General features: G+C 39.8%; 1 protein-coding gene across 1 annotated transcript in view; it reads right to left on the bottom strand.

The window, feature by feature from the left end:
- The window catches only part of Ac3 (Adenylate cyclase 3), a 116,690-nt gene that overhangs the window by 19,676 nt on the left and 73,128 nt on the right, over positions 1-23,886 (bottom strand). The window contains exons 3-8 of the mRNA XM_019048821.2: positions 22,229-22,347; positions 19,905-20,016; positions 14,775-14,902; positions 13,137-13,295; positions 4,030-4,168; positions 175-240 (exon numbers count right to left, since the gene is read on the bottom strand). Of these exons, the coding sequence (XP_018904366.1) occupies positions 175-240; positions 4,030-4,168; positions 13,137-13,295; positions 14,775-14,902; positions 19,905-20,016; positions 22,229-22,347 (723 nt within the window). The remainder of the gene's footprint in view (positions 1-174; positions 241-4,029; positions 4,169-13,136; positions 13,296-14,774; positions 14,903-19,904; positions 20,017-22,228; positions 22,348-23,886) is intronic.

Here is a 23,886-nt window from a genome sequence, read left to right on the forward strand (position 1 = left end):
TGTATTTCAGTTTCACACAAGCCTTTGATGCTAGGTCGACAGGCATAGGGTTTTTTTGTGTTTGCATGTGTGCCGAACAAGTTTTTGCAGCAAAATTCTGCCAAGTGGATGCCATCAAAAAACGAGTGAAATCAGTGAAATTAGTAACTAATTAGTTAGTAATATTTAACTTACCTCAAAGTTATCTTTCTCCAGCGCCTCATTAATATCAGTTATCACACCGTTCCGCACACTTTGATACTGAAAACAAAAAATGAAATGAAATTAACATCTATGAAAGGATTGATTAATAGAGCAATTCATATTTTTGAGGCGGGAGGAAGTTCCTCCTTTATGGATCAAATATATTTGGGAATAAATGTAGGATTGGCGAGATATCTTAATTAGAATGTAGTGCCTATCAGTCGTCAGTCTTCTGAATTGACGGGCTTTGAGGACAAGGCGCAGGGATACAGGTTTTGGAAAAAATTAGATATTGATGATTTCAAGAGTTGAAAAACGTTGACTCCGCGAGTTTAAATATTAGAGTCAAACGCAAAGCGAAGCGGCGCGGCGCGGCGCGGTGTGCTGCCAGCGCATCATATGCACTGGCGCCTACAAACCTAACTGGGATACTTCACGCATTGCGCAATACGTAAAGTAGCCCTGATAGGTTTGTAGGCGCCAATGCGTGTGTCGCGCTGGTCGCCCTTGCCTGCCGCGCCGCGGCTGCCACGACGCTTTAAAGCAACTATTTCGCAACAGAGGTGTAGCCCAGTATCATACTAAATTGAAGGCACTCCAACGTTCAAGGGTTTGAAAAGAATTAGTTATTGATGATCCCAAGAAAAACTAGTCTTAATGCATATTTAGTCAAAAATTCGCACCCGAAAACCAATTTTTTAGCATCTGAACGTCAGTTCAAACTTTCTTTCCGCCGCAAGGATCCGTGAAATTTCAAAATCTCAAACGTGTATTTCTGGAAATAGCAAAAACTGCTGTCTTGCGCCTTTTCCCCAAGCCCCTCGATTCTTTTTATGCCGTGCTGTAATGAAGAACGCCGTATAAACCATCATGAGTTAACAACTTTCCGTCTAAAAACAACGAATTTTCAAGAAAATTTGAGAATGATTCTCCTCCGATTTTTTGGAGGATTTTGCTCGGGATTCGATCTGAAAAGTCTTAAAATTTCAAGGAAAAATATTTACAACTTTCTTCGAAAATAGATATTTTTGAGAGGAAATTTGTCAACATTGGAATGCTCATACGGCTTTTTTCTTTAGCATGGCACTTTAAACCACGATTCAATTAATATACATGACAATGTCTTTGCATGAACATAAAAAGCGCGAATATTTGAATCATACTAGTGGTATAAACAGTTACGTGTTGACACTGCGGCTCTGAGGCCGTGACTACTCAATCAATGTAACAAAACCATAGAAAACTGTTATTGTGACATTGATTGAGTAGTCACGTAACTGTTTATACCACTAGTATGATTCAAATATTCGCGCTTTTTATGTTCATGCAAAGACATTGTCATGTATATTAATTGAATCGTGGTTTAAAGTGCCATGCTAAAGAAAAAAGCCGTATGAGCATTCCAATGTTGACAAATTTCCTCTCAAAAATATCTATTTTCGAAGAAAGTTGTAAATATTTTTCCTTGAAATTTTAAGACTTTTCAGATCGAATTCCGAGCAAAATCCTCCAAAAAATCGGAGGAGAATCATTCTCAAATTTTCTTGAAAATTCGTTGTTTTTAGACGGAAAGTTGTTAACTCATGATGGCTTATACGGCGTTCTTCATTACAGCACGGCATAAAAAGAATCGAGGGGCTTGGGGAAAAGGCGCAAGACAGCAGTTTTTGCTATTTCCAGAAATACATGTTTGAGGTTTTGAAATTGCACGGATCCTTGCGGCGGAAAGAAAGTTCGAACTGACGTTTAGATGCTAAAAAATTGGTTTTCGGGGGCGAATTTTTGACTAAATATGCATTAAGACTAGTTTTTCTTGAGATCATCAATAACTAATTCTTTTGAAACCCTTTAACGTTGGAGTGCCTTCAATTTAGTATGATACTGAGCAACACCTCTGTTGCGAAATAGTTGCTTAAAGCGTCGTGGCAGCCGCGGCGCGGCAGGCGAGGGCGACCAGCGTGACACACGCATTAGCGCCTACAAACCTAACAGAGATACTTCACGCATTGCGCAATGCGTGAAGTATCCCAGTTAGGTTTGTAGGCGCCAGTGCGTATGTCGCGCTGGGAGCACACCGCGCCGCGCCGCTTTGTTCTGTGTTTAGAACGCACACAGAATAAACACTGATCATAATAAACAAGATTTGTGAACGTGGCGTTCTTTAGTATATTATCAGCTATCAGAAAAGTCCAAGAAAACCTCATTCGAACGCACAGTGGGCTAGTTATGACCAAAATCCGGTTTCTAATCTAACAGACCTCGTATATTGTGCTGAGTAAAAATTGCGTGTTTAAGAAGGGTTTTAATTTCAGTGGAGCGGGAGTTGGTCAAAGGGATGGTATTAAGGTTGTCTCCTTTGGAAATTTGCTACTTCCGCAGCGGGACTTAATACGAGACTAATATTTTTTTTCTTCATAAAAGTTCTTCCGAGAAAATTGATCCTCTCGTTCGGTGCAGAGCATCTACAACATCAATTCAATCCGGAGACCTGACACGCGCCCTCTTTCAATCTCATGAATTAATGTCTGACTTTCAATGCTTTGAAGGTGCATCAACGATTTAACGAACCTATCACTGTAATCGCCGCCTCTTTGACGTAAAAACGTACCTCAATTCCTACGTGAGCCCCATTTTACACATACATCCCTGCTTTTTAAAACTCATGCCAAAATCGAGATACGCCCTTATGTCGAAGAAGCGACTTGATGCGGACTCGCTTGCACTGAATTAATTAAGGTAAATGTTGCGAATAAAGAAAACAATGAGGGACAAAGCACCCGATGGTAACCGCGAAAGGGAAATGGAGATAATTAATTACAACTAGCGGGCTACGCCCCCTGGCCGCTGCGCTGCCCAACCCCTTAAAAAGATGTAAACAAGGCTGAAAAAAGGCAGAACGTTTCGAGCCGTTACGGGCTCATTTTCGGCTGCAAGAACTAATCAAATAAATGAAGTATTGAGTGCTGGAGAGTTTTTGCTACTGAAAATCAGCCCGTAACGGCTCGAGACCAGCGGCGTGGCGTGCTTTTCGATAATCGATTGATCTGCCTTTTAAACCGCGATGGAAAAGGATCGATGAACAGCTAGGATGTTCGCAACGAAAAACTTAATAATCGATGATTCTTCAACATAGCTGCAATAAAGATGTTGCTTATGGCGATTTGACTATTGATTCTTTTGTAAAAGTTTGCGGGAAACACGATGTTGCCACTGGTTTTCTCTGAAATCAACTCGCAAGGTCAAAAAGGGCTCTCAAGTTGAGGCCAAAATGGAGAGGATATCCCACTCTATCCTGAGAGTCCACCTCTACATCAATACAAACTCTCCATGCAAAGGTAGGGAGCAAATACATTTACAGGGCTGCCACTTTATTTGGGGACTCTAAAACCGAAAACATGGCAACCCTGCTAATGTATTTCCTCCCTATCTTCGCATGGAGAGTTTGTCTTGATGTAGAGGTGGACTCTCAGGATAGCGTGGGATATCCCCTCCATTTTGGCCTCAACTTGAGAGCTTTTTTTGAGCTTGGGAGTTGATTTCACAGAAAACCAGTGGCACCATCGTGTTTCTCGCAAAATTTTACACAATAATCAACAGTCAAATCGCAAATTCCTCACGCTTACAACATCTCCATTGCGGAAATATCGATAATCGATCACTCACACCTCGCCATTGTTCGAAACGTTGTCCTTTTTTTTGTGTTTTGACGATTTTAACCTCATATACTCAATTTTTCCTTTTTCCTGTTGTATTCTTCTTTTTGTAACCCTGTCAAGCAAGAATAATTCATTCTGCTCAACTCCAGGAGTTGGGAAATGTTGGGAAAAATCAGAGGCATGCACTCACTGCTTTCTTCGGCTCGACGATGAAATATGTTTTAATTCCGGCTAAGCGTAAAGTTTCTTCCCGCTTCTCCCCATAAGCCGGCTCCACTTCGAAAGCTCCGTCCAAAAAGCTTAAAGTTTTCTCAGAGACATGAACTCGCCTGAAATCAGAATAAATTACACATGATATTGTTGTCATATTGTTTTGAAGCGCATTTCATTCTTATCATGTTTTTAATATTCTTCATTATTTTGGAAAGACATTCGAAGAATGGATTCCTATACATATACTAATTAAAAACAACTAGGTTTTAAGCAGATTATGTTCAACATGAATATTTAAATAAAAAGATCTATACTCATAATTATATTAGGATTTTACAATTAGGCGTCTCACACCATTCTTCAGCACTGTAATGAAATAAATTCTCCAATTTTCAATGTTGTTTTTCGGCGTTGTTGCTTACCAGACATGTCAGTATTGTTTCTACATGTTAACAAGTTTTGATGCATTTCGATTTCATGCGGGTATGCTCGTCTCTTTTCGTGCTCAAAATTGTATTTCTTATTTGTTTTTCATCTCATTGCAGTGTCCCATACTGCCGTATGTGGAACTAGAAACTTTTCGTGGGGGGAGGGGGGGGGGGGAGGGGACCCACCTGAGTCGGAAGAGCTTCACTTAGCAGTGGCGTGGCGTTCTTTGCGAAATATCGATTTGTCTCCTTTTCAAACCTATGGAAAAGGATCGATAAACTAGGTGTTCGCAGCGAACACCTTAATAATCGATTCTTTACCATAGCTTCAAATGGGAAAATATCGACTTATCGTAGAGCACGCTTGGCCAATGAGCTACATCACCTATAAGAGAGGACTCTGGGGACTTTTCCAGCACCAAAAGGAGTTTGTAGGCCTCTCCTAGAAAATTTTGAAAAAATTTGTCATTCCATAATATTCACTTTGAGCTGTTCTTATTGAAAAGTTGGTTTTAAATAAAACTCCAAAAATGAGCAAAATGTCACGCACTTATTTATAGAATTCCCTTAAATTTTCTGTAAGGAGCCAAACAGATGTCTAAGGGAGCAGGGCTTCACGAGCGTCCAGGTATAGTGCGTGCGGTCGCGAAGCGTGAATGATCAATTATCGATATTTCACCCCATTTGAAGCTATGGTAAAGAATCGATTATCAAGGTGTTCATTGCGAACACACTGTTTATCGATCTTTTTCCATAGGTTCAAATGACAGATCAAACGCTAAATCGCAAATCACGCCACTCTAAGTGAGTAATGGAAGTATTCTGCACTCGTTCAAGAATAGAGCAGATTGATGAGGGGCTCATAATAGTTTAGGGGAGTGTATAAACACGCAACAGAATAATCGATGAGCTACTATTGTTAGGGTTCAAATAGATGTGAAAAGAATGAGCCCCGGGGTGAGGGTGGTGGTTTTTCAGCGAGTTATTTGTAGATCGTCGTTACTCGGGTCATCAATCTCATTGACGGATTTTCAAAAGTTAAAAGCTGTGTCGCAAATGAATATCAAGAGAGCTCGTTTTTAAGGAGCCAGGGATCATGGCATAAATGTGTATGGATAAATCCTCAGTGAAGGTATGAGTAATGAACAAAGAATGAAGTATAGTATATAGGTGGAGGATAGAGTTCTTGGAAGATCTTTTTTAGGTTTTCGTACAGTAATACTCTGCCATGCTAAAAAAGAACGCCGTATGAGCCTTTAAACGTTGTCAGACGTAAGAGAAATATGAATTGACGAGGAAAATTTGGAATATTTTTCTTCAAATTTTTCAGACAATTTTTCATGCAATTGGATCTGATATATCTACTTTTAAGGAAAAATATGAGTAACTTTCCGTATAATACAATTTTTATACGGGGAAATTTGGCAACTCTCGAATGTTCATACGGTGTTTTTCCTTAGCACGGCAGTACTGACTCACTTACTGGGTACTTTTGAGTTACAGTTGTAATATTATGTACATTGATACATGTTATTATAGCAAATGAACACCTCTTCCTCCCCTCATTGGAAGCATCATTCAAACGGGAAACCGTTACAACATTAGGAATATTAATAACCGTTATTAAAGCAAAATAAACATTTTTCTTCTTAGGAAGGTATAATTCAAGCGAGAAACTACACAAAATCAAAACTCGCTTTTAGAGAGAGAGGAAACAATCCCTCGCGAAATCGTTGGTCTAAGTCCATTGTGTTATAATCATCATACTTAAACAAAATCGCACATTGTCTTACAATTAAATGATTCAGTTATAGCTCAATATTTTTTTAATAGGGATTGTTCATGTAGTACGTGACCCTCTGAGGGGTCGAGGGGGCCAGGCGGGGTCGAGAGGGCATTGTCGATCCTTGCGATGGGTAAGGAAGGTCAAGCTCAGTCTGACGTATCCCTACTTTTTTTTTTTTAAATATTTCACGAGTCAATGACAAGCATATCAAATAAAAGTTCGCAAGTAGACGAAAATCGGCAACCAAGCTACCGTTTTTAAAGCAGGTATATCTGTTTTCGATTTGATTCGTTCGATTGTCTATCAACACGCTCATTTGAAAAATGGCTTTCTACGAGGGGATATTTGCTCTCGTCCATTATCTGGACAATACAGTGGATTTAATACTTTAAAACTCATTTTTAATTGCGGCTAAATTGGTCACGTCAAAAAGATAGATAGATGCGAAGATATGCCGGGCATAATTATAACTCACCTGCTCGCGTGTAATGTAAAAGCTCTTGATTATATTGAGCTTGATTATATTGTGCCAGATAGTGGCGTGGCGTGCTTTGCGATATATCGATTGATACGCCACTCAAACCTATGAAAAAAGATCGATTATTAGGGTGTTCGCAGCGAACACTCTGATAATCGATTCTTAACCATAGCTTCAAACGGCGAGATATCGATAATCGATCATTCACGCCACTCCACTGCTGCCAAGTTGTCAGTGAGAGGGGCTGGAGCACATTTGTGCAAACAGCTTTTCGTCCACTCAACCGCCCCTTCCTCAAACCACCCCCGCGTGGCCCGGAAACCGATAGAGAGGTTATTTTGGTCCCCTTTATTTCCTAACCGCCCTCGATAAGTTGCAATTTGGCCGGAGAATGTATCGCGATCTTATTAACGTAGATTTATTGCAATATCGTCGGATACAAAATTGCTATTCATTGAAAATTGTGGCATGAATTTGATAAAATCGCCATTTTATCGACGACGATTTATCGCAATATTATCAAAAAAAAATTGTGATAAAAAGAGACGGTATTTCGATTTTATTGAACGCGATTTTATAGAGATAAAATCGTGACAAGAATAAGGGTAATCGCTCAAACGTTCATCGTCCTAGCGATTTTATCGCCAACATATCTTAAAAAATCGCAAAAATTTCAAAATATCGTAATTTTTTACTATATTTTAACGATTATACTCGATCTTGTCTCGATTTTATACATTTCAAATCGCGTTTGATAAAATCAAAATTATAAATCAATTTATCACGATTTTTTGGCCGATAATATTTCAATAAATTGGCGTTAATAAAATCGCGATTTTATTACAAATTTATGCGCAATGAAATCGCAATCCATCGCAATTTTTATCAGATGTATTGTGATAAATCGCCGTCGATAAAATTGCAATACATTCTCCGATCAAATCGCAACTTGGGGGGGGGGGGGTGGTTCTTGCGGTCGAAAACCACTTCAGTAATGCACTTGAGCGTCCAGCACGTTATTTTAGACGGATTATTTATTTTAGAATGAAAATCAATCGAGGCCCAATACCTATGCAGTTGCGCATCCCCTATTTTTGGCCGCCATTTCCTCGATAGCCTTTTAGGGGGTCTACTTTGAAAGCAACATACTTGAACATGGTGCTGGCGAGAGAGCACCCAGATTTTAATTTAGTCAGTAATTTTAGGCCTGTTCTCATTAATAATACAGGGTGATTCGAAAGTCCTGTACCGCCAGCAACAGAGATATCACCTGTGTAATTTTTGAACAAATTGAGATAAAGAATTGACATTTTGTAAATACTCCTAGATCACAGATACTTTTCGGTATCCCTAAAATTTAAAGGAATCGCCCTCAAAAAGGGGCAAAAGACCTTGGAATTATAGAGGTGATAAGGAACTTTTCGGGAACTTTAAGGACAAAGTTAACCTTCATTTTTCTCTAAATTCAAAAATAAGAGGAATCTAAAGAGTAAACGCGATACAAATATTCGCACAAGATGGATTTCCACATTGCATATGAAAAATGTAAGACGCGATGGCGTGAGTCGTGAACTCGAAATGCTCTGCTCTATGCTACTAGTTTGAAGCATCATTACGATTATGACAAATGGAAACAATATGAAAAATATGAAAACAGAGGGAGGAAAAGGATGCGCGTTTACGACGGCGGCGCAGAGATACTACTATTCGTACTTCATGGACGTTCGTGCTGCATCTGTAAAATTGAAGGCGCGATGACGCCAAGCGTGATCTTTGAATGCTCTCCTACATGATGTCAATGAGATGTCGCTCAGATTCGGGAGAAAATTAAAAAAAAAAGGCAGGAACACATCTCTCCTACCTTCGGCTGTGTTACTCACGTAGTGCTTGAAGCACCATTACGAATAAGACAAACGGAAACAAACACAATATGAAAATAGAGGGAAGGAAAAGATACTCGTTTACGACGGCGCAGAGATACAACTATGCGTACTTGACGGACGGAACGTCCGAAAAATTGAAGGCGCGATGACACGAAGAGTGAGCTCTCAATACTCTTCTATATGCTGGCAATGAGGTGTCGCTCAGATTCGGGAGAGATGTTATAAAGAGGCCCGAATACGTCTTTCCTGTATTCGGCTGTGTTGATATGTACTCTCTTTTTTCAGGTTCTTGTCTGATTCTTTTTTACGTTGGATTTGCATACCCTCATTTTAAGCCCGAGTAAATAGCAGCACTAGCTCGGCTCTTTTGAAAATAATGGTGCTTGGATGCCTTGGATGTATCTAGTGGCTTTAAGTTTTGATGTTTTCTTTAAATTCAGAAGCCTGTCGGTTTACTTCAATACGTTCAATTTTGTAATGTTTACTCTGTGCGATAAATAAACTTTGAACCAGAAAATAGCGTGAACTCGTGCTGCTTTGCCAAAATTTTCTGAGCCCCTCTCCACGTAGGGGATGCCCTACCAGGAAGTATATCACGCCTCTTTAACCAGCCTAGGGTCTACGCCCTTAGATGCGAGCCAGTCCGACCCTGTCCTGAAATACACTCCTGAGTGAGACACCCCCCCCCCCCCAAGATGAATTTTCTCCTTCAATTGTAAAACCAAAGTTTTATTAACATGATTACTTAAGATTTTAGGCTTTAACGGGTTGCGCGAACGGCGAGGGGTCAGAATCTTGTTAAAGGTTTAATATTTACGGATGAGATCACTAAGGTAGCTAGAGAGAGCGAAGGGCTGTCTGTCCATGCACCTCGTCGATTAGATTTCAATTCTATCGAAAGCAATCAACGTTTAAAAGTCAGTTACCGGACTGCAGTCATATCTCATCATAACGTTGCTCAAATGTAACGCTGCATTCCTGTTTTGGCACGGAGAATCTGAGATGTTGCAGATTAATCCATTAGACATCTAGTTTCAGTATGAATTGTATTATTTAATTGTCTTGACGAACTTGCTTTTTAAACGCGAAGACTAAGAAACTAGATTACCTCATGTTGAAAGAAAGTAGTTTTTCTAGCGAACACATCGAATCGTTCAATAATGAAAACTTGAAAAAAGTAATCATTTCCACGGTAAAACTATCAGAAGAGGTATCTCGTTTGCGGTTTTTAAAAAGTTTCGCTTCCATTTGATTTTTGTTGAAGGAGATCGAATGAATATCATTCCTTGAAGTTTTCACAGAGTTCTCTACAGACACCGAGAAGAAAAATCACGAGAGTTTTAAAGAATTGACGTCGGGTAGTTTTCTATTTATTTGAAGTATGATCGGAAGTCTGCAACGTCACAAACGTGGTTTATACGTCGAAATACGTGGTTTTTCATCGTTGATATTTGATTCATTTATTCTAATTTATAAATTAACGGTCTGATCTTTTCAAAACTTTAAAGGAATCATCCTTGACAAAAACAAATAATTATGTAAAATAAGTGGTACGTAATTATGTAAAATAAACATAAGAAAACAGACTTTACTTTTGGGAATCTCTAATGCTCGCTTTTACTTTATTAGAACGGCTTGGAATAGACAAGTCTATGCGGCCGGAGCAAACCGCACATTAGCGCCTACAGCAATACTTCACTGCAGGAATACCTTACGCATTGAGCGTACAGCATGGTGCGCGCAAACCGCATATTAGCGCCTACAAGACTGCCGGAATACTTCACGCATTGAGCGTGCAGCATGGTGCACGCAAAACGCATATAAGCGCCTACAAGATTGCAGGAATACTTCACGCATTGCGCGTACGCAATAGTGCGAGTTTAAATCTTCGAAAATTCGTAATTATATCTCGGTGTCCAACCTGCCGCGGCGTACACCATTTCCGACCAGTGTGCGCAGGGACGACGGATCAATGGTGCAGTCAACGCAACGGTGAAATTCCAGACAAACGTCGAATCCACTTTAATGATGACTGATACCCCGATTGGCTCGCTAATATACGCCGTTAAATAAGTCGTAATGATGCGCGGATGAAGATTTATTCACTGTGCGTGTTGAGAGTATCATCCCCGACGAACACCCTAGAGGCAAATCAATCGGGATCTTTGTGGGACAAATCAGTGGCGTAGCATGAATTGCGATGTATCGATTGTTATGCCATTTAAACATATGGAAAAGAATCGATTACTAAGGTGTTCGCTGTGAACACCCTGTTTATCGATCCTTCTCCATAGATTAAATGGCATAACAATCGATGTATCGCAATTCACGCCACGCCACTGGAACAAATAGATTCACATTATTTTTTTTTGTAGCCGTCGAATGTATACGTGGGAATACGGCAAAATTCATGCTGACGCCAGGGTGCAACTATTCAGGCTACAAAGACGTCTTTGCTGCATGCATCAAAACGTGAAGGCGTTAGCCTTTGAACGGCAATACGCACATGCAACGATGTTTCAAAGATTTCCGTGTCGCATATCAATTTACTTAAATACAGCCAAACTGTGTTGTTTAAATGGGCAATTTCCTTAGAGATTCACTTTTTTAAAAATGTGTCTTTATTTGTTGGTTCTTTAGGTTTTTGCTAACTGTTAAAGCATGATTTCGCACAATTCGAAAACGAACTAATTTGTTATCATAATTTAATTGTCCTGAATGTTACTTCGGAATGGACCACTAGACAAGGTACGAATTTCAGCATTCTGATACATGTATCGTAACTAAAATTTCACGTAGAACACGATGCGCACAACAAAAATTACCGAAATTGACTCCTTACGAAGATATTTTATGATCCTTGATGCGTGAATTCAAACCACCCGCTCATGAAAACTCAATGCTCAACGTGATATAAAAATCAAGCAACCTCAATCTTGACGCTTTGGCTCAGCTATAGCAAATTGCTTATCGTTTGAAAAACACATGGCGGGAAATGAACATTGCTCGGTTGAGAAGCTTGCTGAAACCGTTGTAGTGCGCGATTTGACTCACGTCGAGCTTTGAGTTTCTTGTGAGCGGGCAGTTCAAATTCCTCGTAACCAATGTGAAATAAAAACGTTAATATCTTTGTTAGGGGTTGGTTTCAGTAATTTCCGTTGTGTGAATCGTGTTCAACGTGAAATTCTGGTTAAGAAACTGGTATCAGATTACTTAAATTCGTACCTTGTCTAGTGGTCCATTGAGAGTTGCCTTCTATCCAAAAGGCCTGGTTTTCTGGTTGAAATCAAGTGTTTTGAAAACTTATTGCTTATACTTGCTTTCAATTTCCTCATGCTGGCATTCGAAGCAGAACAAACACTTTGTGGATGAATAAATATGAATAGTACATTTTCAATAAACATAATGGGCTTTTTAATAATTCGTATTCCAATTACTGTGATATGGCTATTGTTGAGGATTCACCCACATATGACATGTATATTATCCAGTTTAAAGTGTCGGCTCTTTTCTCGCGAGAAGATCCTCGTCATAAGTTCGATTAGAAACATATTTCTTTTCAATAAGAAGACTCCCCCCCCCCCCCCCCCCCCCTACAAACAGTTGGCAACACGATTAGGAAGGTCCGAGAACCAACGTCACTATTGGACGTATTTATGCATACTAGAAGGAACTATGTGATGTACATACATAGTTTACGTGCAAGATAGTTCCTTTTAGCGTGAAAACGTCCAGATGCATTTATCGTGGGCAACAAATCGCGCGTCGGCAGGCAGCGTTTATAGCGCCTTCAACACCGTGGAAATACTTCAAACATTACACCGTGCGTTTGAAGGTATGAACGGTACACCCATACGTTCACCAACTCTCGAAGTTAGAGTCAGTCACGTTTCACTGACGTGTTTATGTGTCAGGGAGCAATACCTCAAAAGTAATAATTCTCTTTTTGACAACTTAAACAAGTAAATTAAAATTTTTCATACTGGTGGGTCAACCATTTCAAGCCTGAATGGATTGTGTCCTGACGGCTTATTTTTTTTCTTAATTCGATTTTTGGAGCGCTGAAGGTTGTACATTCAACACACGATCAGAAGAAATCATGAATTATCGTTGAGTTACGTTCCGACGACAAACATTGGCGGATCCAGCAAATTGGCAACACCGGATTCCCTCCATTGAAACCTATGGAAATGTATCGATTCTTGGAGGGGCCAGGAGCCAGGTGCTCCGACAAGAATCGATTATTTAACATAGGTTTAAATGGAGGGAGTCCGGTGTTGCCAAATTGCAGGATCCGTCTAGCATCGGTAAAGCATGGGGGAATAGTGAAATCATGACTAAAAGCCAGTGGAAGGAGAAGCGGACGTGCAAAGATTTTATTGAGTTTTCAGTGTAGTAAAATAGTGAGCTAATTGGGCGTATTTCTGCTAAAAGGAACTATGTTACACGCAAAGTCTATGCACATAGTTCCTTCTAGCATAAATAATTCCAATTAAGGGATGAGCTTACCCTGGAAGACCGCTGCTTTCCATCTTATTAGCGAGCTCCACGTCCTTGGAATAAACATCGAACTGCCATTGTCGTTGACCCAAAACCCCGGCCAGGACGGCTCCAGTATGAATGCCCACCCGCATGTCTACTGGAGAGTTGGTTTTCTGTTGCACGTACCTGATGACAAAACCATTTTTCTTAAACATTCAAAAACTCGAAAGCAAAATTATTTACACTGAGAAAAAATGTGCTTGGCTCAAGCTTGATGATTCTTGAAATTGCCGCCGAAATTTAGTTTGATTTAAGCTGAATTTTTCTTGATACAAAGAAAATAAGGCTTGGATTAAGCAAAAAATAGTTTATATTAAGCACCGAAATTCTTGATTTAAGAAGAATACTTCTCGACGGCATTTAAGATTCTTTTTTTTCAGAGTAAGGTAAAAATCTAATAGGCGAAAGTGAGGTCTGGCAGTTGAAGAGGAGATTCGAGGCAAAGCTGCTATTTCCCGGAATTAATTCAAAATTTCGGAACTTTTGCAGTTTCTCGGAACCTCACTTGGTATCTTCGAATTTCCCAGAATATCCCGGAATTTCCAGTTTTTCTCTGAAATTTCTCGGAATTTTGGGGGTTTTCGTCAGTTTGGCCGATTGTTAGAGCACATTTAATGATTCTCTGATCAAATTTGACAATCTTCGGAAGTAAAGTTCGGTGTATCTCGGAATTTTTCCCGGAAGTTTCGAAAAAAATCGGAGCTTTTCTCGGAACTTTTGTAAATTGAAAGTAGTTCCGGGAACCCTGTAATCTTTGGTAAAATAAAATGACAGCACTGATTCGAGGAAATCCTGTGGCTAATCTAATCTTTGACGAAGAAGTGTGTGAAATAATGGCAATGCTGAGAACGAAATTGTGCACTGGCTGCTACACGACCAGTGGCGTGGCGTACTTTGAGATGTATCGATTGATCTGCCATTTAAACCTATGGAAAAGGATCGATATGTAGAGTGCTCGCAGCAAGCACCTTAATGATTCAGAACGAACTCCGACGAGAAATGAGCATCTAAATTGTTTAAATGGAAGAATTCACTACTCTATCACGTCATCTAAAGAACACCTGAGTCATAATTCTAAAATGTGAATAAAGCGGGCTCATCGATGGACTATCATCTGTCTATAGCTGCAAAAATCATGAAAATCGGCCCAATAGAACGGTGTCGAAAAAAGCACGATAAAAAATGAAATTTAAAGGGCCAGAGAGCTTATGGTAATACTTATAGTAATGATTATTCTCATCTTAAGACTGACATTCAATAAAGAAAATGCGGAATATACGAAAAACATATCGTTTAAAAAAAATGGAGAGGTAAAAAATCAATATAAAAGGCCACGAAAAGTTAGAGAGTTGGAAAGTTGAAAACTCTCCGTGTGCTCTAATGGAATTATCCCTCTCCTCGGGGTTGACGTCGATAAGGGTTGCATCATCCCCTCATTAAGCACAGACAAACTCATTCAACCTCCCTTTTACCGAATGACAAAAGAGATAAATTATGACGATGAATAAACATGCAAATGGACGAAAGAAATCCACTGGGCGTGAGAAAAGGCTTTCGTAATGAAAGTAATTATCTTGTGCATTTTTCCACCAAAGAATGACTTACTTGATAGCTTTCACCATGGATAGCCCCATGTAAACGCTGAGAATAGCATGGTCTGGCCTCTCCCTGGGAGCACCACTGATGCAGTAATAGCAGTCACCCAAGATTTTTATTCTTAATTGTTCGTACCTCTGGAAACAGAAAGTAAGCATACTTTTATGCTAGTGTATCACTATTCAATTCATTTTTAATGGGAGGAAAATCGTGGCTGTCTCACCTGGCGTCAGCTCACTCCACTAAAATAATTTATAAAATATACAATCGGACTACATTTTGCAATTAAAAAACTACAATGTCTGAATCAGTTGAGAGAGAACGTACGTCCCATTACTTTCCCTGTGAACATTCATATTTGTATGGGTGAGCTGGATCATGTAGTTTCTAATTATAAAATTCAGTTCGATTGATTAAACATCCTCATATTTCATCGCTACTTGGTAAACGAGAGACAGAGTTTCATTTGCAGGTCATTACAACGTACTATGCATTTTCAATAAAACATATCAAAACATGGGAAAAACAGTAATTTGACGAACAATTTTAATTGAAATCACAGGAAATTTCGTCGCGATATTAAATATATTTAGTCCTATTTTCCTTTTTGCTTCTTACCGAAAAAAAACCACGGTCCCTGATTCTAAATCGTAGCTATTAGGATAGTCATTGTTTTTTATGGTGAAAACTAGAAGAGAGTTATAAATATTGGCGCGTCGTCCAAGTGTCGCAGCGATTTTAGGGTTCGCCCGGCTGGCGAGGGTCGGCAGGGCGGTGAAGACATCTTCCCAGTTTGACGCGCCTTCAATCCGGCGAAGCTGCAACATGCGTACACTAGTGGTCAAATAGTTGTATGTTACGCCTGCCGTAAACGAACTCAAAAATTCCGCGCGAAAAGGAGCTTATTTACCTCGATTGCAACGTTGCAAACCACAGTTAATGCTTCAATTCCAATCAATATTTTTTAAAACCTCAGATTCTCTGAAAAATTAGGTCGTCCCGCAGCTTCCTTAAAGTATCTGAAAATCTGAACATTTTCTGAGGTAACGAACCATTGTGATTTCTCAAAGGAATCTATTTTCAAGTTAAATCGTTGAATTTTACTCGAAGTGTGGGTGGCAGAGATCTGTTGAATCCCCCTTAGTAATTGAAAAAACCATCATGGGGCCTCTCAGAGGAAAAACTCTGTTTAGAGGCTGTCCCTAAATTTACGAAACGCTAAATTTACAGTTTCTTGACACCCCCTACCACTCCTTAACGCGCTTTTTAACGCTGTACTAGGCCTCCCTAAAATTTGCGTAACGCTTGCTCAGCCTCCCCCCATTCCGATTGAAAAAAAATCTAAAAATCTTTTTACATTACAAGATGGAGAAATGGTGCTGGTTCCACACCATTTCGCGGGGAAAACAAAGCCAAGAAGTTCCAAAGTTTCAAAGAAGTTTCCCCGAGAATTGGTGTGGACCCAGTACCATTTCTCCACCTTGTTACATACAGTTTAGGCCACTTCTTAGTGTTTTTTTGTATTATCTCATTAATCACCTTACATTTTCTGATCAGATTAGCGTTTCTATTTAGCGAGGAAAAGTGAATGTATTGCAGATAATATTTTCAAAATGTTTTAAAATGTCTAAAGACGACCGAGGAATAATTCTACAGAAACTAAAAAGAATCATCTGAACTCGTTACGTGACGCCATGGTTATACCCACCCCCCACCCCCACTGTAAATCCCTAGCAAAGACCCCTCCCCCCCTTGGAGCGTTACGCCATTAAGGGACGGCCCCTAAAGGGCTGATCAAGAGGACGGCATCTGATGGCGGACCCAAACTATGACGTCATTAATAAGACAGAACACACTCCTCCTTCATCATCGAACATCCTGGTTTAGAATAAGTCAAAGTCCCGCGAAAACAAGTAAATCGCCTTGAGAGCGGGAACACGGCGCAACGTCATTCACACGAACTGCCGGCTAAAAAATGAGGTTCCTCAGTGCTGAATTTCTGAAAGGAATACTCGTCATCGGTTTCTACTTGCAGCCGGCTAATTTACGACCCTCGAGAGGAGGGCGCGAGGATTTGTTGCTACAGAGTTAGGATGAATAATTTGGCATAATTCATTTCGGGGTACGTGGCGCGGCGCACGGTGGACCGAGTCAACCGGAGAGGTCGGACGTGCAATTTTTGACTAAAACTGCAAATTTTGATGTTTATTTCGTCATATTTTAAATTTCAAGGGGTGATTTTCAAAGACAATTGTACGAGAAAACCAATGGGCCCACCTTGAGAACCTCAAAATTTTGAAAAAACGAAGTTATAAGCTTTTGAAGTTTCCAAATTTTGTCCGACCTCTCTAATGGACTCGATCCACTGTGCGGCGTCGCGGGCTTGCGGGAAACAGGAGTCTGAAAAGGGAGGGAGGGTGGTCGGGGCAAGGGTGGTTTCCGCTTTGTAAGTGCCAACGGGAGATAAAAGCTTCAAAGACGAGCGGCAAGAAAAATGACTTGCTCTTGACATAGTTTTATGATCTCAAATCTAGCACAGTTGTCGGGATTCGCCGTAAAATTTGGCCAGTCTTGAAATGAAACGGTCGCGCGGTTTTGCTCCCCGAGGAAATCAACTCTCATCTTTTGCTTTCCTTTGGATTTTATCCTCAAATTTTTTCATTCGCTGCCTATTGTACAGTCTTCATTGTCCTTGGATTATTGAGGATACAGGCATGTTAGCTCCTGAGGCTGATTGTTGAAATTGGTAGACAAAGCGATAGACAAAGAAGGAAATAGGGTATCGAGGGATATTATTGGTTGAAACAGGTGGTTCCAATGGACAAAGGATGGTAGGCAAGACTAACTGGATTGCATTTTGCAATAAGGAACCACTATTTCTGGCCAATTTTAGAAACAACATACATGCCATTGGTTTTCCTATGCAAATATGTGCTTTTGTGGGAGAGCCAGAGATAGTGGTTCCTTATTGCAAAATGTAATCCAACTAACGGCAACCCACGAAAGAACCTATAGTTAGTCCATCGTTTTCTCCCTCAGTCTACATAAGCACCATCCATTTCAACCAATAGGATCACTCCATACTCCTCATGTCTTCCTCGTCTATCGTTTCGTCTATCAATTTCAATAAATCGATCCTTTACGCCTCATCGCTACTCTCGGGATCCTGAATGATGGGTGAGGCGAGCGAATTTCAATTATTCCAATTTCTTCTCCTCGTCATTTCCCTCTGATATTTCGCAAGTTCATATTTTTGCTCTTGCCATGAAAGCCGAGCAGAAGCGGACAGTTGCCACGGCATTTAGGTTGAGCGTCCCGTTTCCGCCTGTTCCGATGTTTGTTCCAATTTCCTTTCCATTTTCCGGGCTCACGCTTTCGTCACTATGCGCGTTTCGTCGCTCCGCTGGCAAAACGGCTTACCTACACATTGAGATGATCCCGGAGAAGCATTGAGCTAAATGGGCGTCAGGGCTCATTAAAAAATGTTCTTACATTCTCGTGTCAAGAGGGGGCGGAATGTGTTCATCCTCGAGCTGTGGGAACTGATTTCTCTCACTACTCCGAAGACTTTTCCCGTTCCTCTTCTTACTCTCTTTCGTCGTTTATTCACGCCCTTCTCTCTTTAAAATGCATTCGCTGAAAATCCCAGATTATTTTTTTTATTATTATTTTTGTTCTTTGAAAAGGCCAGAGGGTACTGTGTTTGTTGTTTTCCTTTGTGACCAAAAGGCGGAAAATTGAAAGGGCTCTATCGCAACTGTTGAGGCGACGGAACGAGACTCGGTCTGTGTAAGAAATCAAAAACGGGATATTGCGTTCGAACTCCGGGGAGAATTATCAGAGCGTGTTTTGATCGATTTCCCCGAAAGACTCGAGTCAATCGTGACAGTCTTCGACAGCTCGAGTGACATTGAGTGAAGCCATGTTACAGGAATTTTTGAGCTACTCGAGAGCAAATTGTTTGATTCTCTGCAGAGTTGCTCCACGGATGGTTTCGGAACTGCACCGAAAAAAGATTGGTAGAATTTACCATTCCTTCGCGCTGTATTTCACACAGCGTCAACTCAAGAGTCAATTCTACCAGAAGAAAGGTACACGTTACTATATACTGGTGCAGGTAACCATTCCTCTGGCAGAATCGACCTTGAATTCACGCTGTGTGAAATACAGCATGAAGGAATGGTAAATTCTACCAATCTTTTTTTTTCAGAGTGAATACGTCAGTGTTTTTATCACTCAGCAGTATGGGACATAAAATAAGGAGGGTATGGATTCGATCTACATGAATCGATCGAAAAATGAAAACTTAAATGGATCGACGTGGATTGATCGACAAATCATTAAAAACAGGTGCAGATTCGATCGACATGAATCGATCGAAAAATAAACACGTGGACTGATCGACGTGAATCGATCGACGATTCGATCAGTTCACGTTTTCGTTTTTCGATCGACTCATTTCGATTCTATACCCTTCAATAAATACGTACTTTTTCTCTCCTTTCATCGTCTTCAAAATATGCTCCATTTCTAAGTCGAAGAAGCGTCACGTTTCAGATTTCGTCCCCCCCCCCTCCCCCCGAGAGAACGTGACTACATTTCGATTTTGCCGAATTTCTGCTCGAAAATTGCATTTTCACCGGGAGAATCTTTAGTATTTTTAACCGAAAATTTCACCGATTCTTCCTCTGATCTCGAGCAATAATCAGAAAATTTTGGACACAAATTGCACAGCTACAACTTTGAAAATAATTAAATTGTTTGAGTCAATTCTGCAACCTTGGAATGGAGTTACGTTCTTTCGGCCAGGGAATGGCGATTCATACACCGAGTATCTCTTCAGTTTTGAAAATCCTTCAGAAAGCAGACATTGAAGAAATTGTATTATACCCATTTCACCGTCTCAAGACTCGAAAGTTTCTTAAACTAACTACAAAATGAAGGTCCAAGAATTCGGGCGAAGAACCCGCATCCTCCAAAGTCCAAATTACACGGAAATTCAATTTACGAACTCGGATCCTACACCAGACTAATCGGCCACCCCGCCCTCCTCTGCTTAATTTTCCGGAGCAGCATCATCCATGATTGATTAACTGGATTACCGACTTACGATTAGTGACGAAATTTCGGCATTCTTACCTCAGACAGCCGGTCGAAGGTGGCAAAGAGTTCGTTCAATATTTTAACGAGTTCCGAAGCTGAGTAAGTGGATGAAATTGCCGTGAATCCAACGATGTCAGCGTACAGGATGCTGTGAAAAATATTGAAGAAAGTAATGAGTCAAGGAGTCATCATCGCAGCATCCAAGTGGCATTTTTCAACGGAAAAACGCGATATTTTGAAATTAAGTAGTAATTTTTTCTACGATTTTTTGGAGATAAAATCGCCAGGATCATCAACATCTAAGCGATTATCCTCGATCTTGTCGCGATTAATTTTTTCTAGAACTTTTCTTTAATATGCAAGATGTCTAGGAACGTCTCCCATATGTTATGCCAAACGAGGCTATTTGACCAGATAAAAGCATATAAACCCCCAAATGTTTCGCACAAAAGTGCAAAGTTAATTTTATAACAGTGATTTTCAGTATGTCATTAAACTCTAACCTCAATCGCTTCATCGGAAAAATACGCCCTGTCAGAGTTACATTTTGAGCCCAAAATATTGTTGTATGTACAATTTTATTTCTTTCGGGATGTTCCGATCGAAATTCATTTCATATTTGTTCGGATACATGGACCACGTTTTACAGATAGGACCTAAGCCACATCAGCTATTGCTAATAATTGGTCAAATTAATATTTTACAAAAGAACGTCTGTGCGGATTTCTTTGACAATATTGAGGAATTTACTTTGTACCAAGCAGAAAATTCACCGAAATTTGCATAAAAATCTGTAGTACCGTTTCCATGTAAAACATTTAATTGCGCAATTACATTCAGCAATAGCCGATGTGGCTTGGTTTCTTTCAGATAAACGCGGTCCATATAGCTTGGATAATAGGTTTGGCAACATGATCGCTAGGCTGTGTCGGTCTTTATACTCGCTAATCTAAATCTCTTGTATATCTTGCATGAAAGGGATGTTCTGAGGAAGCTTTGAGCAATGCCAATTAAGCCATACCAGGCGGGAGCAAACATAGGTCTAATCCCATTACATTAACCCAACAAGCAGGGCCATGCTAGAAATTACTAATGAAGCTCAATTTTGTCACCACTCCCATACACTATGCACACGCCAACATAAAACCTTCACAGCAATTTCATAATGTTGATGGTGAAACAATTTACGAGAGTATGCAGGCATGTTTTTGGTTTTGTTTGAAGCATGTTCCCGAGAATGTAAAACGCCTGAAAATCACTTAAATTTAATTTCGACGCTTTTGATCCAGTTACGAAGCCTTTTTATCTACAAACCATCACGAACATCGATTTTTGGTATGGCGCTTGCTAGAGAGGGAACTACAATTTTGCCATGTTAGGGAAACACGCCGTGTGAACATTCGAGGGTTGCCAAATTTCCTTCGATAAAATGTTCCTTTTGAGGAAACTTATTAATACTTTTTCTTGAAATTTTCAGGAAATTTAGGTGAAATTGCGAACAAAATTTAGTATGAAAATGAGAGAAAAGTTATTCATAAGATTACCGAGAAATTTGTATATAATCAAAGGAAAACTGGCAACACCTGAAGGCTCATACGGTGTTATTCCTCAGCTAGCAGAATTCTAGTGACCTCTATTACTCTACGGTATTTGAACAAACAAATTAGACTAATAAAAACCACTACATATCATACATAATGAGTCCTTTAACTTGGAGAATTAATGAAGCTTTATAGCACTTCCCTGTTAAAAATAACACAGCATCAATGTTCACATGATCAACCTTGGCATGAAAAAATCTTCAATGATCATCACAGCTGTCCTGCTCGATAGTAATACAGCCCGTTGTACGAGAACGGATGACGATGATGTCTTATTTTTAGTAAAGATACAATTTGTCATCATACAATTTTGAGGCTTAGCAATTAACCATAGCTGTATTAAACTTAATTTATCTTAATCGAATTCGTAAATGTCTTAAATCCTAATTTCTTTGGGAATTTTTTGGACCGGGAGACCAGTCGAAACGTCCCGCGATTTGTGATCATTCTGTGTTTTTTTAGCCTTGTCCCCACCTTTTACTGTCTATTTTTATTCCATGTTCTCAGGCTGCCATAGTGTGCTTTTATCTATATTTGGAAATTTAAATTGATTCTTTCCTATAAAAACTCAACAAAAATACGCTTATCCAGACTCATTATTCAAAATTTTCTCCCTAAACCATTTCTTGGAGGAGGTGTATGCTTATTTAAATAAAGAATAATTGTTGCGTCTTTATATTGTAGAACCAGACCTTAGAGATCGCATATATTCATTAATTAAAGTTTAGGCAGAAAAATTCAATTATATGTTCAACTCACCTTACGTTTTCATGGCGGCTCATGTAAATTTTTTTGAATTGACTGTCGAGTCCAGACCCTAAGTCTTGCCTCATTTTTACAGCTACATGCTCTGGTAACACGGACAGAAGCAATCTTTCCTGAAAAAACGAGAGAAAAAACAATGATTATTTTGCAAGTAGTATCGAAAGGGGAGAAGGGAAATTAGACCTAGCGCTTAAAATTGTCAAGAAAGACAGAGTCCAAAAACCGTTGATTTTCTCTAATTTTTCTCCGCGGCGAGTCGAGTTTAGATTCCTTGCGGTGGTAATTACTCAAAAGACGACAGTAATTAATTTGCTTTTCGTCTCCATTTTGCCGTGATCGCGAGAGAGCAATAAGAGCATTCCTGCATGAGCCGTGGTTAGCACATGCTTTTATGTGTCTCGAGGTTCATCTCAGCATGCACTTACCGTTCTTTTCGCTATCGCGGCAGCAATACCGTTCCGGTGCCGTTCTCGCGACAGAATTCTATTAGCAACACTCCTATCCGTATTCCGCCGACCTAACGTAACGATAGTGACCCGGAACGTCTAATGAAAGTTTTTCAACGGACTCATTTATTTTGTCACATGTCCAGCAAATTGTTATTTACTTTATTCGTTTGTCTTCATGGAGCGAAGTATTTCGAGAGCGGTCTCTCACAAACATCCAGGTTTTTCGAGACAAAGGAGGGAGCTTTAAATTTAATGAGAGTGAGATGAAATCACGACACACTTCGGCCGAGAGATATTATTTTATACCGAGGTGCTTTCATAGTGCTTTGATTTTTTGCTACCCTTTTGGCTATCTCAGGGCTGTAGAACTGAGACGGAGTGAAACCTGGTACATGCATTTCAAATTGGGACCTATTTTACTTTCTAACAATAGGAAAAATGTGAGCGCGAAGCGAGATACACTTTTTTTTCGGTGTAAGGTTTAATATTACAAAGCAAATTTCAATCCTTATTAATCCTTAATAATTCTGGTTTTTTTTTCGACGGAATAACTTGAGAATATTTTAATTCCAATTCTTCCGTCATTATTTTTTAAAGCAATTTACTTCAAATTAGCTGAGAATGTCCGGGCAAACACTCAAAAATTGTCCTGAGGAATAATCAATTTATTAGAACTGGCAACATTCGAATTTCCATACGACGTTTTTCCTTGACTTGGCAGTTAAGGTATTCAGGTTGTACGTATGTTTGCAGCACGTGTATAATTATAGGGCACCTGTCCTTTAAAGGTATCGAAGGAAAGCCTCTCCTCACTGCAATGCCTTTCCCGCGCATAGCATGGAGTTTTGTGGTGTTTAGCATGAGGTATCGTATTGTTACGGGGGTATAATGAAGTAATCTGACTTTTGAGGTCATGGACGCGGCAAGAGTATACAGGGTGATCTAAAAGTCCCACGCCATCCGCACCAGGCATCATTTCTGTAATTTTTGAGCAAATTGAGTCAGATACTTTCCCTGCTAAAAATTGGCAGCAGAATGTGTGTTCCAAAATACTATAGACCTAAAGCCGGCTGTAAAATTTCCAATAGCTTCTGTAGCCGGCTGTAAGCTTTCTTATAGCCTGTTATAGCCGATGGCGATTAAGCAACAGCCAGACGATAAAGTTTATGCTAAACGTTACTAAATACGGATACCAGGACTTAT

Source organism: Bemisia tabaci, chromosome 1 (assembly GCF_918797505.1).
Source record: "Bemisia tabaci chromosome 1, PGI_BMITA_v3".
NCBI classification, from domain to species: domain Eukaryota; kingdom Metazoa; phylum Arthropoda; class Insecta; order Hemiptera; family Aleyrodidae; genus Bemisia; species Bemisia tabaci.